Source organism: Halichoeres trimaculatus, unplaced genomic scaffold (assembly GCF_033239565.1).
Source record: "Halichoeres trimaculatus isolate MK-OKI-2021-1 unplaced genomic scaffold, fHalTri1.1 fHalTri1_scaffold_22, whole genome shotgun sequence".
Lineage (NCBI taxonomy): Eukaryota > Metazoa > Chordata > Actinopteri > Labriformes > Labridae > Halichoeres > Halichoeres trimaculatus.
In genome coordinates, this window is record NW_027437200.1 from 13,580,553 (window position 1) to 13,596,733 (window position 16,181).

Here is a 16,181-nt window from a genome sequence, read left to right on the forward strand (position 1 = left end):
GCCTGTGCCTTTAATGGGTCATCATATTTAAAGCCTGGCTGGCCAGAGGAACAGTAAATATGTGGGACTGATGCCTTCCAGATCATTATTGTGTTAGCTCGCAGCGAAGACGAATGCTGACCCTTCACTGAATCAAACACAGCGATGACGAGAAGGGGAAGTTCATTGCTTTCCCTCCGCTTGATGTGTTCATTACTCAAACACACTGTGACTTCCTTCTTTTTCTCTCTCCTCCCATCACCCTTCAGTGTTGGTAATGTTCTGTGGGAGGCAGTAAATGTCACAAGAAAATCAAAAAGGGTCAAAAGAAAGGGAAAATGGGAATCTGCACCAACAACCAGCAAGTTCTGTGAATTACGAGGTTCTGTGGCGTTCTTCATTCAGCTAGAGATTTGCCAACTGTTGTTTGTGGCAATGCAGAGCAGGAGCTGTGAAAATCTTTTATTTTTTTGATTTTATGTTGTTTTCTCAGGTCCTTTAATCTAGCAGATGGGAGCCTCGTGGTGTTTTGATCCAAAAGCTTTTGCAGCTGCTTCACTGTAAACCTGATGGTCTCTTTTTGCTCCTTTTAATCAGAATATCTGCTGAATTTTGGGCTGTTCTTTTTGGTGTAAAAGAAAATTTCAAAAGTTTTGCATTTAAGGAATATATCAGTTAGCATAGCATTGATAGGTTAGCACTGATGCACTGTCTCAGTGCGCATTTTTCATATTAGTGAATGGTTTTCTCTTTTTCTGTTGCTCCTTAATGTTGATTATGAAACATGTAGGATGAGTTAGAGCTTCTGTCTAACTGTATTTTTTTGTATGGACAAAAATCCAGAGATCCAGATGTGGAGAAAGGACAAGAAGCTTTGCTACAGACTGCAGTAAAGAACATCAGCTAACAGAGTGTGCACTTTATGGTAATGTCCGCAGCAAAATATAAGGTGAGCTACATTTCCTTTTTGAAGACTTTGGAAGTTAAGTAAGATCGTAGAGCTTTAGTTATTGTTGCATCACAAACTCACCCAGGCGTGCATGTCAAACTTAACATTTCTGATTGTTGAATATCAGGGGTAGGTGTCAGTGAGAACTGATTTTGTTTCAGGATCATTAGATTTATTCTGCAAATTCAGAAGTTTTCAAAGAACACCAAGTTATTTATTTTTATTCTTAATTCACCAGAGATCCCCACATAATACTAATCCTGTGAGATCAGTATTATAGAATTACCAAACTACTGTTTTTTACCTATTCATAAAAAAACACTGTGATAAACTGTAAAACAGACACAATTAAAAATTAAATGACATAATATCATTTTTTTCTCAAACACATTTGTAGTCCACTGATTACCTCATACTTTCACCTGTATTTCATTTTTAATGTCATGAGTTGGCAACCAGAGCTCCTGATTGGTCAAATGGGCCCCTATGAATGGGAACACTGAGCTGCACTGTTATTTGAAAAATCACATGGTGGTATGATTTTACACACCCTTGTTTTCCTCAGCTTCAGTCTTCGGCTAAATTATTTGACTTCTGAAACTACTGGTGTTTCGCATGTTTCCAAATAAGATGCATCATTGTCTGAAGTGCTTACCAATTCCTAACACTGTTCTCTGTTTGGTGACTCCTGATAGCATTAGCATAACAAATCAGCGATGTTCAAAGTCAGGTCACTGCATGCATTATCAGGCTGCAGGAGCCCCATGCATTAGCTTCTTGCCCTCAATTTCTAAGATACACGGCAGGCTTTGCTGTTTGATAAGCCATGCCATTACACACAGTGGCCTGTGCTAACAGATTATACACAGGCCTTTTTTTGAATCAGGGATGCATGTAGTTTGTGTTTCATCCCGTCAGTATGACACGAATCTGGTGATTTTTTTACTCTGATGTGCTCCAGTTCACATGATCTGAAATCTGAAACATGACGATCCAGAAAAGTCATATTATCCGTCATAAAACTTTTATTTCCCTCCAGGACATATTCAGTCATGGTGGCTGCGTAACATACACTCAGTGTGGCGGTACCCATGAGCATGAGGGACATTGTGGAGTGGGAGGATAATGAGTTGTTGGACCTTATGAGGATTTATAGAAATGCTCCAAGCGAAATTCAAAACCCTTTTTTGAGATCAAGCCTCGTTTGAAAGGATATCAAAGAAACAGCTGGACAGGATCACAGGTGAATGAGGTTCCAATGTCACAGCAAAACCAAGAGCCAAAGGGGTCGGTCCAAATATAGAAAGAATACAACAAAAGAAGCATTCATAGTAGATTTTAAGTGTAATCTTTAATCTGATCACAATAATACACTAGAAGTGAGCATTTGCTTTACCTGTTTGTCGGCTGAATGCCCTTCTAAAAGCACTATAAGACAATGTAGCCATTTCCCATGATTTAAATGAAAACACATGATATTAAGTATTAAAATTTAGAGTGAAACAATACCAAGCTTATCTTGAATTGGGGCTAAAATGTCCCAAAGAAAAAAGGCTTTTCATTTAAGGCCCTGTCTGAGTCTGGTATGAATGGACACAAAGCGAATTTCCTTATCAGAGTCTCGTATGAGAGCCTTCATCTCTCCAAATAGTCTCCGCAAGAGACCATAGTGTAGATAAAACGCTGCCACTGCATTCGAGGAGCAATGACAGAGATATACAGTACTGTATTCTCTCTGGAGAGAGTGTGAGATTGCTTTTCAGGCTTGACTGTGCTGTTAGAAGTATCCCATCAGCAGATTTATACTTAAAGGGATTATCTACTTTTCAATAATGACCTTTTCAAAACACGTTTTGCCTAATTCTAAAGAATGGGTATGAATGCCAATGATGGCTCTCCGCAGTGGGCATCCTGATAAGCATATAGATCATAATTTCAAACCTGCCATATGTTAGGGATGGTGATCTATTATTCTGTTTCTACACTGAGTATACACACTCTGTGTCTAAGTGCTCTGTAAAGCGCATACAAAGCAGGGAGAATGGATTTTAATGTGAGGAGGCATCCCATATGCTTTTTCAGCAGTGCCCTGAGGGAGCAATTGTGCTAACATTAGTACTCTGATGTCATAAGCAATTCATTACTGTCTACAGATATCGACCTGGCTCTTATCTGCAGTGACACCCCTGCATTGTCACAGACACTAGTGACCTCGTGTTTCAAAAAGAGACAAATTTGGTGGCACGTACTGTTACTGAACAGCAGCTTCTCAAAGAAGGATGATGGCCTCTGTCAACACTCTGTCGTAAAGTAGTCGTACGCTTAATGCACTTCACTTTTCATTTACTCAGCCAGAACAGAGATGCACAATGTGGTGTCATTGGAAAAATAATTTAGGTTGAAATGATTCGTTTTGACATCTTAGCTTTTTCTATTATAAGGAAGCTACCAACCCAAATTTTAACTGTTTACAGCGCCGTGTGCTGAGCTTGGAAATACTTATAAATAGTGCTATCAAGTGATTAAAAAATTTAATCACTTGACAGTAAGTGTCCAATTTGTGATTAATCATAATTAATCACATTTCCCTTGAGCTTAATAAAGTTTCTAGATAGAATACACCAATCAAAATACTTCAATCGACTTGCATTTCGTTTTTGAGAAGTGCCCTCAATCGATTAAGATATTAAATCAGATTAATCACAGGGTTGTTGTGGATATTACTCATGTTTCATTTTGCATGAGCAAACAGACTCAAGAAAGAAGAAATGTTTTTTCACTTAGCGCAATTTAAACACCTTTAACAGCTAATGCTAAGAAAAAAAAATTGGTGGCAATGGAGCTTTGTAAAGTGCATCTTGAGAGGCAACTTTCAAAAGGCAGACTTGCTGAACCCCCGAAGGAAAAAGAAAACTCCTTTCCTCAGAGTGTGCATAATACTATTCTTTTTTATTTATTCATTTATTTATTTTATTATTGTATTAGAATCTATAAACTGCCCAAAATGCATTGCCAACAACATTTCAGGTATTTTGAGTCATTCTGCACAGCAGTTGAGTTCAATTAAAAATTTTCATAATTTCTCTTGGGTTTAATCTAGGGCTGTGACTTTAACGGGTTAATTAGATTAATTAATTACACCACACATTAACGCGTTGTAAAAATCAAAGCAAGATTAGCTCATGGGCTGCCAGCCATTTCAGAGCATCTTTAATGATCTTTTAAGACCCAAATAATGTTTTCCATGACCATGTAAACACCAAAGTTACTTAAGAAGAGTGGACTCTCTTCTTTTATGTCTTTCTTCCTGTTTTTGGTTAAAAAAAATAGAAATATCAAACATTTTTGATCATGTTCATCTTGGGCGCTCCATCCTTTGATCCTCTCCATGATCTCCGTCGTCTTTTCTCACGATGGCGCTGCTCCTTCTCTCTGAGCTACAGCGACACATCCTCAGTTGGAGTGTGAGCTGCCTGAACTTTTCTGACTCGCAGCGTCTCTCTGTGTCTCTGTCATCTCACATTTCTCCTCATATCCATGCTGAGTTCTCGTCCAAAGAGCGCACCACTCTCACCCACAGTAGTTTACGAGCAGGATTTTGATTGACAAGCTCCACCAGACCCTGCCTCCCTCCGCTGAAAAATATAATTTACTTCTATAGACGCAGTAAATAGTAATCGAATGTCAATGGCAGGGAACACGGACATTTTAAGTAATATTGTCCGGATGAAAAAAAAAGGATTTACAAATCTTCTCTTTTTCATGTATTCATTCCATTAGTCACGCACTATAATTTTGTTATGCCCTAGAATTCATATTCTCTATGTGGGGACCGTAAGCAGATATAAGAATAAAATGTGATTAATTAGATTAATTAATTAATTACAAATTCTGTAAATAATTAAATTATTTTTTAATCTGTCCACAAAAAAAACATCTTCTAACCAAAATAAACAGGATTTTGTTGTTTAAACTTGTGTATGAGAATAGTCAATGATTTAGTCTTCTACAAAATCTGTTTGAATTGAAAAGTGTTGCTTCTGATGTAGAATATTGATGTGATTAAAATGCGATTAATTACGATTAATTAATTACAAATGGCACAATTAATTTGATCAATTTTTTTAACCAAGTCCCACCACTAGTTTAATCTGATTAATGCTTTAATTTTGACAGCCCTACTTATAAATAATCACATGCCTCTTACACCTCATCATAAATGTGAAAAGCTAAACTAGAATTATACAGAATGCTGTCATCAATAAAACATCACAACGTCTCATTTTGCATGGATTTTCAACTAACATTAAGATTTGCTTGCCCTGGTTTTGAGAATTGGTGGAAAATCTTATTAAAAAAACATCAGTTTTTAAATGACTCATTTTTCCATGAAACTTTTATAGAGATACTTGTTTTGTCTAATCTTTATTTCCTTTTTATAACTTAAGATGATGAAAAACACTCAGATGTTGTAAAAATACATGCATACAGATATCTTCCTGCTGAGTTGGCAGTCGTTATCTATCACCACTCGTTGACTTTTAGTTTGACCTGCATTTAGTAAGGCCTGCATTTCTGTTTATTTCCAGAACACTAACTTGATCTGTCAAAGAAGAGCAGCACAGGTCATAGTTTCACCGGGCACTTCATCATCCCCAACGTCAAAAACACCAATTCTCCGTCTGTACATGCTCTTTACAAATAGGCTAACCTTTTACTTAATGGCGGCTTAACAAAATCGATCAACCGTTTTTCCCTAATGGTTTGTGCACTTCATCTTTCCATAAAGGTTACTATAGCAGCCATTTTGCTTGATAGTGTCAAAGTGGCCAGTATCTCCTGAGGCTTCTTCCATATATTTTTTTTCTATTTAAGTCACACAATCTGAACCCAATAGTGTAAGTGATTTCAGTCTGGAAAGCCATTCCTTTTGTAATCAGGGACTACTTACATTGGAAACCCTTTCTAGTTCCTTTGAAAAATGTACTGGGACTCAGCAAAAAAACAAAATGAGACCCTAAACCGCTCACTCCTCCATCCTTTCACATGAGGATTGCAGTCAGCTAACACCAGATGCTGAAAAATCTGTTTAATTTCATGTTGCAGCGTAACATCCAGGTTTTAACTCCTCTGTATAAGCTGTAGTAGCTAAAGCACAGTCTGTACATCTTCCAAGCTCTTTGTTTATTTACTATTTTCCTCTATGGCAGCCTCTGCTCTGTGAATGTCCAATTTTTCTGTCATTGTGCGTGCTTGGCAGTGATGTATCATATTACCACCTCATCTTTGAGGCTCACAAAATTGTGTATTCAGTAAGGAACTCTGGGCCGGGAGCCCAGCGTTAACAGTTATTTGAGACTGAATGCATTACCCTTAGTCTCAGTATATCTACTGTTTCCAGTTATTTCTCCTCTTACCATTGAAATCAACTGCAGTGGAAATGTTTACGATGGCACTCTCTGAGGATTTATTCCTATGTACTATAACCGCACGCACAATTGATACTGCGGTTAGAGTCGTCCCCCAGCTTTCTGTGCACTCAGCAGAATGTTCTGCTAAAGCCTTTTGACTCATGTTGATGAGATTTTGTTTTATTGCATTTTTTATGGGGTACGGTTGCGCCTGTTTGTCGGACTCGTGCATATTTGCATGTTTATTTTTGATGAATATGGAAGTGTTGCTTTTATCATGGATGCAAGCTTCATAACTTCCATTAGACTGCATCGCCCATGTGACGAGGGCACGTGTTCACCAAAATGTCTGAGAAAAACTAATAAAAAAAATCAGTCAGTTGGAGATAATTAGCTGCCAAGTGTTTTCATTATCACCATCTGTATAGAGTATCAGATTACTTTTACTTTTCATGATGTTGTGTTTGGAGCTGCTCTCTTTCGAATACTAATCTGAACTATAGTCATTCACAGCCAGCATCATTAGATCGTATCATGTCATTAACTCACCTCCCCACCTATCTGAGCATCGGCAGCACTCTTGATTTTTTCTGTGACTCGCATTTTAATGCCATCCTCTGCTATAGTTGTTGTGACAATATCAGATTTCCACTCATGCAGAGGGAAAAAATGTGTAGGTGTGAAGACTCAGTTTTGGAATTGCAGCATACCACAGCGTCTGAGACAACAGCAGAGCTTGTTGTAATGAATAAAACAACCATCAGGTCCCCAAGCTGCCCACTGTTTGTGTCACCCTTTTTCCACTGCTGTCACAGCAGGGCTCGTACCGTGTCCCAGTTCAGGGTGACACCCTTCGAAGGACACATTCTAAGACAGATCGTCTAACGGCGGCACAGCATGGCTGTCCATGTCCAAGGTTTCTTCAGGTGGAGAAATGCCTCATACTTGAAGGATCCATCAGGTGAATGCTTAATAGCCCAACAAGTCTTGAGCTATTAGTGCATCTTTGGACCAGATGACAGACTAAGGTTACAAACGGGGGGAAAGTTTTGATAAATTTCCAGCAAGTTGCCATGGGAAGTTAAGCTTGAGAATAGAGCCCGACTGATATGGGATTTTTGGGGCTGATGCCGATACCGATACTGGGGGCAAAAAAAAAAGCCGATATCTAATATATCAGCCGATATCTAATATATCAGCCGATATCTAATATATCAGCTGATATATATAACAAATTAATTGATATATATGGGATATATACTGTATATGAACACAAATCATTATAATACCCATATGATTCAAGGCAGAGACAGAACACTATTGAATTAAAACAAGGAACTTAAATTATAAAACTGTCAACATAAGAACTGTAGTGTAAACCAATGATAAATAAGCTGTAAACACAATAATAAATAAAGAAGTCAAACTGTAAACACCTTAAATAAATAAGACAAAATTTAAACACGGTAAGTATAAAAAAAAAATTAAATTTAAACACACAATGGGCAACTAACATAACGTTAAAACGCCGTGTTATACTCTTACATTAGATAATGGTTGACGTGTGAATTAACAGTAGAATTTATCTCTGTTTATCTCACAAAAAAGCAACTTTCGCGACATCAAAATGTCGTTCTATAGTCTTACATTAGATAATGGTGGACGGAGGGAACAGGCACCCGGGCAGCGTACAGCCCAACACACAGGAGCAGGAGTGACAGAATCTCTATGGAGCAAAATTTTTTACAACTGGCTACATTTTTAATCGGCCCGCCCGATTAATCGGCCCGGGCTTTGGCCCAAATTCAAATGTGATAATAACTTAAAGAACAAGATTAATAGATCCTGACTCATGCTGAATATTCTGTGTCAAAAAGATCAAAACCTACTCTATCTCAAAGTATCTATAAATGGTTGACATCTGCTCTGTGGTGTACATCCTCTTCTACCTTTATTCACCCAGACTTTCCTGCACTCTGCTGATAGCATGTTGGCGATCACATTGTTTACCAGAACTCTGCTCAGCTGGCTGTTGTTGCTGAAAACTGCAGATGTTGTTAATATCTGTTCACGCTGGGGTTCAGCGATATGCACAGGTATTAAAAAACGTCACACTCTGCTCGTCTGGTGACAGCCTGTGGATACTGTGGCTGCACAGTTTTATGATTTTGATGTTAGAACATTTTCATGGACATAACAGTTGAATCGTCTCCCTCATTTCCATGTTTGCAACTCCCATGATACAAATAGCTGCAGTTTTATTGGGTATGTACAACCCATAAGAGTAAATCACAAAGTGTAATCTGTCTCAAATAAATGGAAAACTTTCATGTTCACCTGAAACCTCTACAAATAAACAGCAGACAGTGTTCCTCTCCACTTCAACAACTTGCTCCACCCTTTGTCAGGATAACGTCAAGCAGGGGAAGGTGAGTAGGTGGAGCACTTACCAGAGCAGTGAAGCACACTCCACTGCAGATGGGTGCTTCATAGATTGTAGCTCAGCTCTTGATGCTCAATTTGGTGGCTACATTGTGCAGAGCTCACCCAGCTTGACCCACCATCGTACACTTTTTATTTTTTCCTTTCAGAGGTGATTGTTCTGTCCTCTTGTCACAGCAGAGCTTGTTTTTGAGTAAATTTGTAATTCCTGTCTGGCATTTTGTGGGTGTTATGACATTTTGCTGCTGTTTAGCATGCGTAAATCTCACAGTGAATATGTGTGGTAGTAAATCATGCCTCTGTGTTTCATGACAAGCCACCCTCTGCAGTTTTACAGCTGATCAGGCAGCTTTGATTCAGCAGGGGAAGAAAAGCTCTCATGGCAGTGGTCGTGCACAACCTCAGGCACCCTCAGTTAATGTTTCCTCGATGGATCAATATATCTGTCAACTTCTCTGTGAGTGCAGCATATTTCATGTTGCTCCTGTCATTGCTCTGGGGTGCAACATAAGAAAATCCTCTGATCCATCAAAGTCTGAAAAGAAGGAAAAGTTCTGTGGCAATAAAACTGCACTTTCCTCTCAGACTTCTCACAGATTGCATGGTCGGATTTGTATTGTTTGTGCTGTGCAGCTTCCTCCAGCTTAGCTTCCTCTTGACAGGAAGAGAGGATCAATCAGCCCGCTCTTCATCTAGTAAACTGCAGGTAGACTCACGGGCACTTCAGAGCAGAATGTCCAGACAAAGCTTGCTGCAGTGAGGCTCCAAAGACTTTGATGCTCAGTAGCTATGTCTATCTCTGCTGGATAAACATCTATTTATAGTTAAAGACACTGTTTGCATTATACAGCTTCTTGTACTTAAGATATATAATTGAATCTTTTTCAAATCTCAAGTAGGGATGCACAATTTCAACATTTTTGGACCAAACAAAACATATGATGAATGAGAAGAAGAGGAAACAAAAATAGAACAAGCTAGGCAACGTTACAAGCAGGTAACATCAGAAGAGCTCAACAAGGTTAAAAAAGAAAATGATGAAGAGAACACCAAAAAAGTTACAAAATGGGCTGTTACAATTTTAAGAGAACATTTAATGTGGAAAGGAAGAGATGCTGAGTTGAATTTGTCAGCTGCTGAACTAAATACTATTCTAAGAGAGTTTTACACATCAGTGCAGACTCAAACTGGGAATAGTTCCTATATTTGAGCACATTTAGCAAGTTTACAGCAGTTATTCATTATTTCTTTTTAAGTTTACTGTTTGTGGAAGCGTGCGTTAGAAGCGTGCGTTAGACCGTTCTAAGGCACGACGTGGAGTGGGAACACCACTGCGCTGCGCGTCGTGGTTTTCCCACTCCACGTCGTACCGTTCCCACTCCACGTCGTGCCTTACTTAATCCTTATTTAATCCATATATAAAGCGCATCGGATTATGAGGCGCACTGCTGGCTTTTGAGAAAACTGAAGGCTTTTAGGTGTGCCTTATAGTGCGGAAAATACGTAGTTGAATAATTTAGGTTTGCCTTGACCATTCCTAATAAGAAAGAGCTATGTTTTATCGAATTTGCTGGTGATCACTAAAGCTATGTTATTGAGTGTTTTGTAAATCAAACAGTACCATCATTGGGTACCTAAACCCACCCTTGAATAGAAAAAGAACTCCCCTGGAACTTTCAGCCCATCCCAACAAAGTCACATTTCTTCAGCTGGTGACGTAATGACATGTTAATTTTGGTTGCCTTTTTGTCTGGTTGAACCCTTTTTTTGAGTGATGCTTGATTTAGTTCTTTCTGTTATTTTGATTCAAAACCATCCCCCCTTGAAACACTAGCTTTGCTGATTTCTGAAATTTAATGAGCACAAGAAGCATGAACATCATCCAAACTGGTGTTGACTGTGTGTACAAAATGCACAGACCTAGCCGTAAACTGATTACACAGGTAAGAGCAATATTGCTCCCATGGTTTAAGTTTGCTGTTTGGTGGAGTATCAGACTGATATTAAGATTCACTGGTGACTAAATGACGATCTTTAATTTCTAGTAAAACACACAGTTGTAAGTATTTCTTTCTCAACACTAAATGTTTTGAAGAATAGACTCCACCACTGACCCACACATCCTTCATCAACATGTGTTTGTGTTGACCCCAGCCTCCATGTCACTTTTCCTCCTTGACCATACTCATTAAGGTAAACATGTCAGGAGAGTTTACTGACTGTATATGGACTTGGAATGTGCTGATTTGTTCCACACTTCACACTTCACACTCAACACGGCTGAGAGAGACCTTGAGAGCTTTCTGTGTGGTTTGTTGACAACTTCAAAATAAATAGAGTTTTCCTGTGACAAGGTGTACCCAAGTTATGATGTTTTGGTTGGTATCTGTTTCCCTATCGCTCATGTGAGTGGCAGAACCTCCGTAATAGGGAGGTGGCAAGCTGTGGGTGAGCTCATTTTGTCATGAACACCGAGAGGTGTGTGTTGTGTGACCTGAAAGTACTCCAGAGAGGCTGCTGCAGGGAAGACATCTGAGTGGAAATTTTTGGAGACTTATGAGCTGTTGTTGTTTGTGGGAAACATGGATGGAAATGGTAACAAGTGGCAGAGGTGACAGGTGGTAGAGTTACATGTGTGGTGGATTTATGTGTTCTCAGGGGATCTGTGCAGACCATGATCCCATTGCATGTCTGCAAGCATGTATGAACTAAAGCAGACACTAACACTCTTGGGGATTGCTGTTTGTGGGTCCATAAATCTGTCTGCAGCAACAACTGGAGAAGCTTTATTTTTAGATGAGACACATTAAGCACTACGTGTGATTTTTTTGTTTTCTTAAGAAGCCTCATAAAAATAGAAAAGTCTGCCACAGGGAGCAGTGATCAGAACAGGCTGTTGAGTTCCTCCCCTTAACAGCAGATTACTCACTACACCTGTCTTCTGTTTTTCCCTCAAGCACTAAAATTTTATGAATACACAAATAAAAATTCAATGTTTCCTGTTTCATTCCTTATGTAGTATTGTTAATGAGACCACTATCTCATTTTGGTAGAATATTTTTCATAAATTTTACCAGGACCTGGCAGTAATGCTGTTCAACCAGAACACAGTGACTGTGGTCTTTCTACACCAATGTTTGGCAGTGAGAAGCAAGATCTGTGTTTTTCTCTGATGAAAATGATTTATTGGATTATTTTTTAGTAATGGTGGACACAGGAGCTGAACTTTCAAAAAGGAAAAGGACAGAAAAGCAGAAGAAAGCTAACAGAAGAGTATTAGAGCTAGGGATGGGTACCTTCACATTTGAAACAATACGGCACAGATGCCTGTTACCTGGTAATTGGTATCGGTACTCAACGGTACCAATTTTCTGTTCTTTTTTGTGTTCATGTAGTAAAAAATATCAATTTGTTTGATAATGAAATTTTGAAACTTTTTTTTCAATTTAACATATTTATTCTTCAGTATTTAACCTTGCAGTGCTGTGTTTATGTCCAGCATGGAAAAAATCGCCTACTCTTTCAGTCTCTCACAGTTACAAGGCTACATTTAGGTACCTAAACATGGAACCTTCTGATTTTACCTGAATCGGTGCCCCATACTTTTGACAGAATTTGGTCGGTACCTATAAAAGTACCTAATTTGGTACCCATCCCCAGTTAGAGCACAGGCTTAAGGTTAAAATACAGGATAGGCGTAAAGTTTGCTTTTTGTCACGTTTCAAACAATAGCATTATGTAACTACAAACAAAGAAAGAAAAACATTACCTTGTTGCTTTGCATCCATCCAAAAGTTATCTTGAACAAAGAAAAGAAGTGTCAAAAAATCTGGTCTCTAGTAATTTACTTCCAAAACAAATGCAGGCCTTTGTCAAAAGTCATGTCACAACTGATTACGGACGGTCCTCACAGCACCTTTGCTACAAAAGAACTGGAAATCGATGTCACGACCTGGCTCTAGGCCATGACAAAGACAACGTATGGTTTCAAATAAATAAAAGGATGAATTAAATAAATAAATAACAACTGACCTGACAGGGCACCTGGCAATGTTCACCTTTATAAACATCCTACTGTCTGTTGTGTTTGATTTCTCTAAAGTCACATTTGACTCAACAGAATATGCAAGATTCCTTGAGAGTGGACCCTAACTGTGGAATCTGTTAGCCTGTGCTGTGTTGTGTTAGCTCTTTAAAACAGACATTATTCCAACTAAAACATTCAATTACAGCTTCTGCTATTGAGGGGCCTGTTTTCTGCTACATCTGGGGCAGGACTTGGGAAATCATCAATTAATAATGCATCTTTCATAAAAAGGCTGCATTATATTTTAAGAGTCATTTTCTTTTCAGATCAGGCCGTCGCGCTCTCTGCCACAGCTTGTCAAAGGAAGTCATGCCAAAAGCACCTCTGTGCCCCACAAGTACCTTTTAAATTATTCACCTGATTGAGACAGTGTACCAGTTCTCTGAGCTGCTCTGACCCACTATGAAGTTTCTAGTCCTCTAATCTGTATTTCCTCTCACCTTTTTATCCAAACCTGCCTGAGGAGATATCCCCTCACTGCTCGTCCCAGTCCACCTAAGTATGTTCAGACATTACACAGCCACACAAAATCTCAAGGTCAGATGGATTTACCAAGAGAATCTACCCAGATTTTTTTCTGTTGATTGACCTGTTTTAAAGATTTATACACCAATCTTATTTCCTGTCAGTCTGATGGGCATGTAATGAGGAGAAAGTGTGTTTTCTTAAAGAGATTCACTGCAGTAATGTGACTGGAAACGGTTAACAGTTTGAGTTAATGACAGGCGTTTCAGACGGGAGAGCTTGGCAGTGATAGATGGCTGCAATCGAGGTACAGTATGGGCTAATTAGAGGAGAAGATGATGCACTTGGCTGCTCTTAATGTCATCACGGACGTCTGGCGTAGCCTGTCACTCACTCTTAATACTGACCTTGACATTTGGATGCAGCAACCTCACAGTTTTTTTTTTACTTCACATCTCAACGCTTCTTATTCAAGTGTTATTTTTATAAATATTCAACATCTTTTCTTATCTGTGTCTTAAGAGTCTGCAGTGTACCATTATCCTCATCCATTACAGTCACTTATTCGTTTTACGTTCAATTACACCTGCTGCAGCAGGCCCATAATGTACTGTCACTGCTGATTCACTGCTGGACATTTTCCCCTTCATTCTCCTTTATTTCTCTCCTCCTCCTCATGTGCTTTCTATCTCCCCCTCTCCTTTCTCCTCCTCCTCCTCCTCCTCTTTGGCCAATCAAGCCACGCCTCCATGGCAACCGTCAGTGAGTGTAAAACATCCACAGATGGTGCTGAGTAGAAGCGAGCGGCACCGCGAGCACACTACGAGATCAAGTGTGGGAGTGTGTGTTTGTTTATGTGTCTGAGAGGAGACAGAGGCGCAGAGGTTCATTGGAGGAGCGCTGCATCGTGGAGTAGTTTCTAGTAACACTGGGGAAGAGGGGGAGTGTGTGAGCCCAGAGGAAAAGTCTGAAGAGGAAGAGGAGAAAGTGTTGGAGGAAGGAAAAAAAACAGATAAAGACACCTTCCCAAGAGAGGAGGGGTAAACACCGCCGGTAAGAAAATATTAATGAACTGACAGAAAAAGCATACAATCCCCCGTGTGGATCCGACAACTTCACGCTGGAGCAGCACACCAGGAGAGAGACACACGCGTGTGAGAGAAGCCCCCTTCACTGTGCTCCACTCACTCATGATCATCACTCCAGACACGCGCAGACACAAGGGCCACGCTGACACAGCCAGAAAAGTGGAGCCAAGAAGAGGACGCTTCATTTGCCTTTGGACTCTGTCAAAATAAAAGCCATCCTTGGATTTTTCCTTACTCTTTCTGGACCCAGACTTGTCCTGTTGTGCTGACCTTTTCTAACCCCCTCCTTCCACCTGGGAGCAAAGATGAGCTGTCGGAAAAGATGCAAGCGAGAGATCTTCAAGTTCGCACAGTACCTGTTCAGACTTGTCACGGGCACACTGAACACAGGTAAGAAACCTGGAGGTGCTTTAAGTGGAGGGTCTCTCTTTTTTGTAATTCACTTAAAATGTGCAGGTTTTCATTCAACCGTCTCACTTTGCTCAAACTTTTCCACTTGGCAAGGAGGTAGTCCTCCACCGGGTTACGCTGACAACGCGGGGCTCTGTAAGGACACTTGCATGACAACAGTTCCTGGCAGTATTTAGTTTGTGTGTACATTAAAGGCTCCAGACTCTCTGCTCAAGCATCGTGAGCGTTTCCAGAGAAGGTTTGGATTTATTACGCGCTCTGCATCATAATTTGTGTGACTGCCTGTGTGTGTGTCTAAGTGTAAATGGGTTTAAGATGAATAGGGGTAAAGGTGAAACCATCAAAATAACCTGTTGTAGCTTTTAAAGAAATTTGAGTCAGTTTCTTTTTACATGTACGTTTTTATTGATATCCTGCTTTTGGCAATTTTTCATTTTGAGCAACCTTACATCCAAATTTGGCTTTTTTTCCCAGTTTATTGAATTTACATACATCGCTTGACTGATGCAGCAACAAGACTAGGGAATTTGACTTTTGCTTGTTGAAAATGCTGCAATCAGAAGCAAAGTGAAATGAATTTGCGGTTGTCCGTTGATGCTGAGTCTTCTTGCACTCAGCCCTCGAAGTTGTTGCCCGTTGTACACACATCAGCATCGTTCATCTCCCTTTCTGCAGCTGTATTATGCTGTAATGCGTAATAGACCCTGACTTCCCTTTTGTTCTGCATCCATACAGACGCACACTCAAACACACACACCTACACGAGCTGTCCTGATAAGACAGATAGTGAATCAATGGTGTTAACAGGATTAAATCTGGGATTAGAGTGGATTATCAGCAGATTACTTCATGAAAGGTTCAATACAGGAGAAAGGTTAGCAGGAGTAGCACGTACTCATCACAAGCGCTTACTTCTGGTACCCCCTTAAACTGATGCTGAGGATTATTTACATATGCTTTCAACACTATGTGCAGTCTTTATTCTGGCAAGGTGAACAGATGTGACTACACTGGTAGCATATTTTGACACCTTTGCCTGCTCCTGTCTCGTCTTGCATCAACTGAGCTCCTGAGCTGAGGAAGTTGTTGATTATCACACAGTGTGACTGAGATAGTGCTAAACCCGAGAGAGGTGCTATAAGGAACATGATAATGAATTCCACCATGCCTCTGAAGATGCAAGACTTTAATTTATTTTTTCAAGCTGTGGCTTCTTGCAAAACGTTTTATTTAATGCGAAATACTCGTGCATTTCACACACATGCTGGGTTTTATTTCCACACAGACATGGCCTATTTTCTTCTGTCTCCTTGACCTTATAGGAGAAAAAGAAAGGAGGATGGGAGGCA

At 39.7% G+C, this 16,181-nt stretch overlaps 1 protein-coding gene across 5 annotated transcripts in view; it reads left to right on the forward strand.

The window, feature by feature from the left end:
• Positions 1 to 16,181, forward strand: part of kcnip4a (potassium voltage-gated channel interacting protein 4a) — a 189,717-nt gene that overhangs the window by 42,537 nt on the left and 130,999 nt on the right. Inside the window, exon 1 of one of the 5 annotated variants that reach the window (XM_074661805.1) lies at positions 14,115 to 14,811. The exons of the other annotated variants lie outside the window; for them this stretch is intronic. Within the exon in view, the coding sequence (XP_074517906.1) occupies positions 14,727 to 14,811 (85 nt within the window). The 5' untranslated portion in view covers positions 14,115 to 14,726. Of the gene's footprint in view, positions 1 to 14,114; positions 14,812 to 16,181 lie in introns of those variants that run through there. 5 annotated transcript variants of the gene reach the window in all.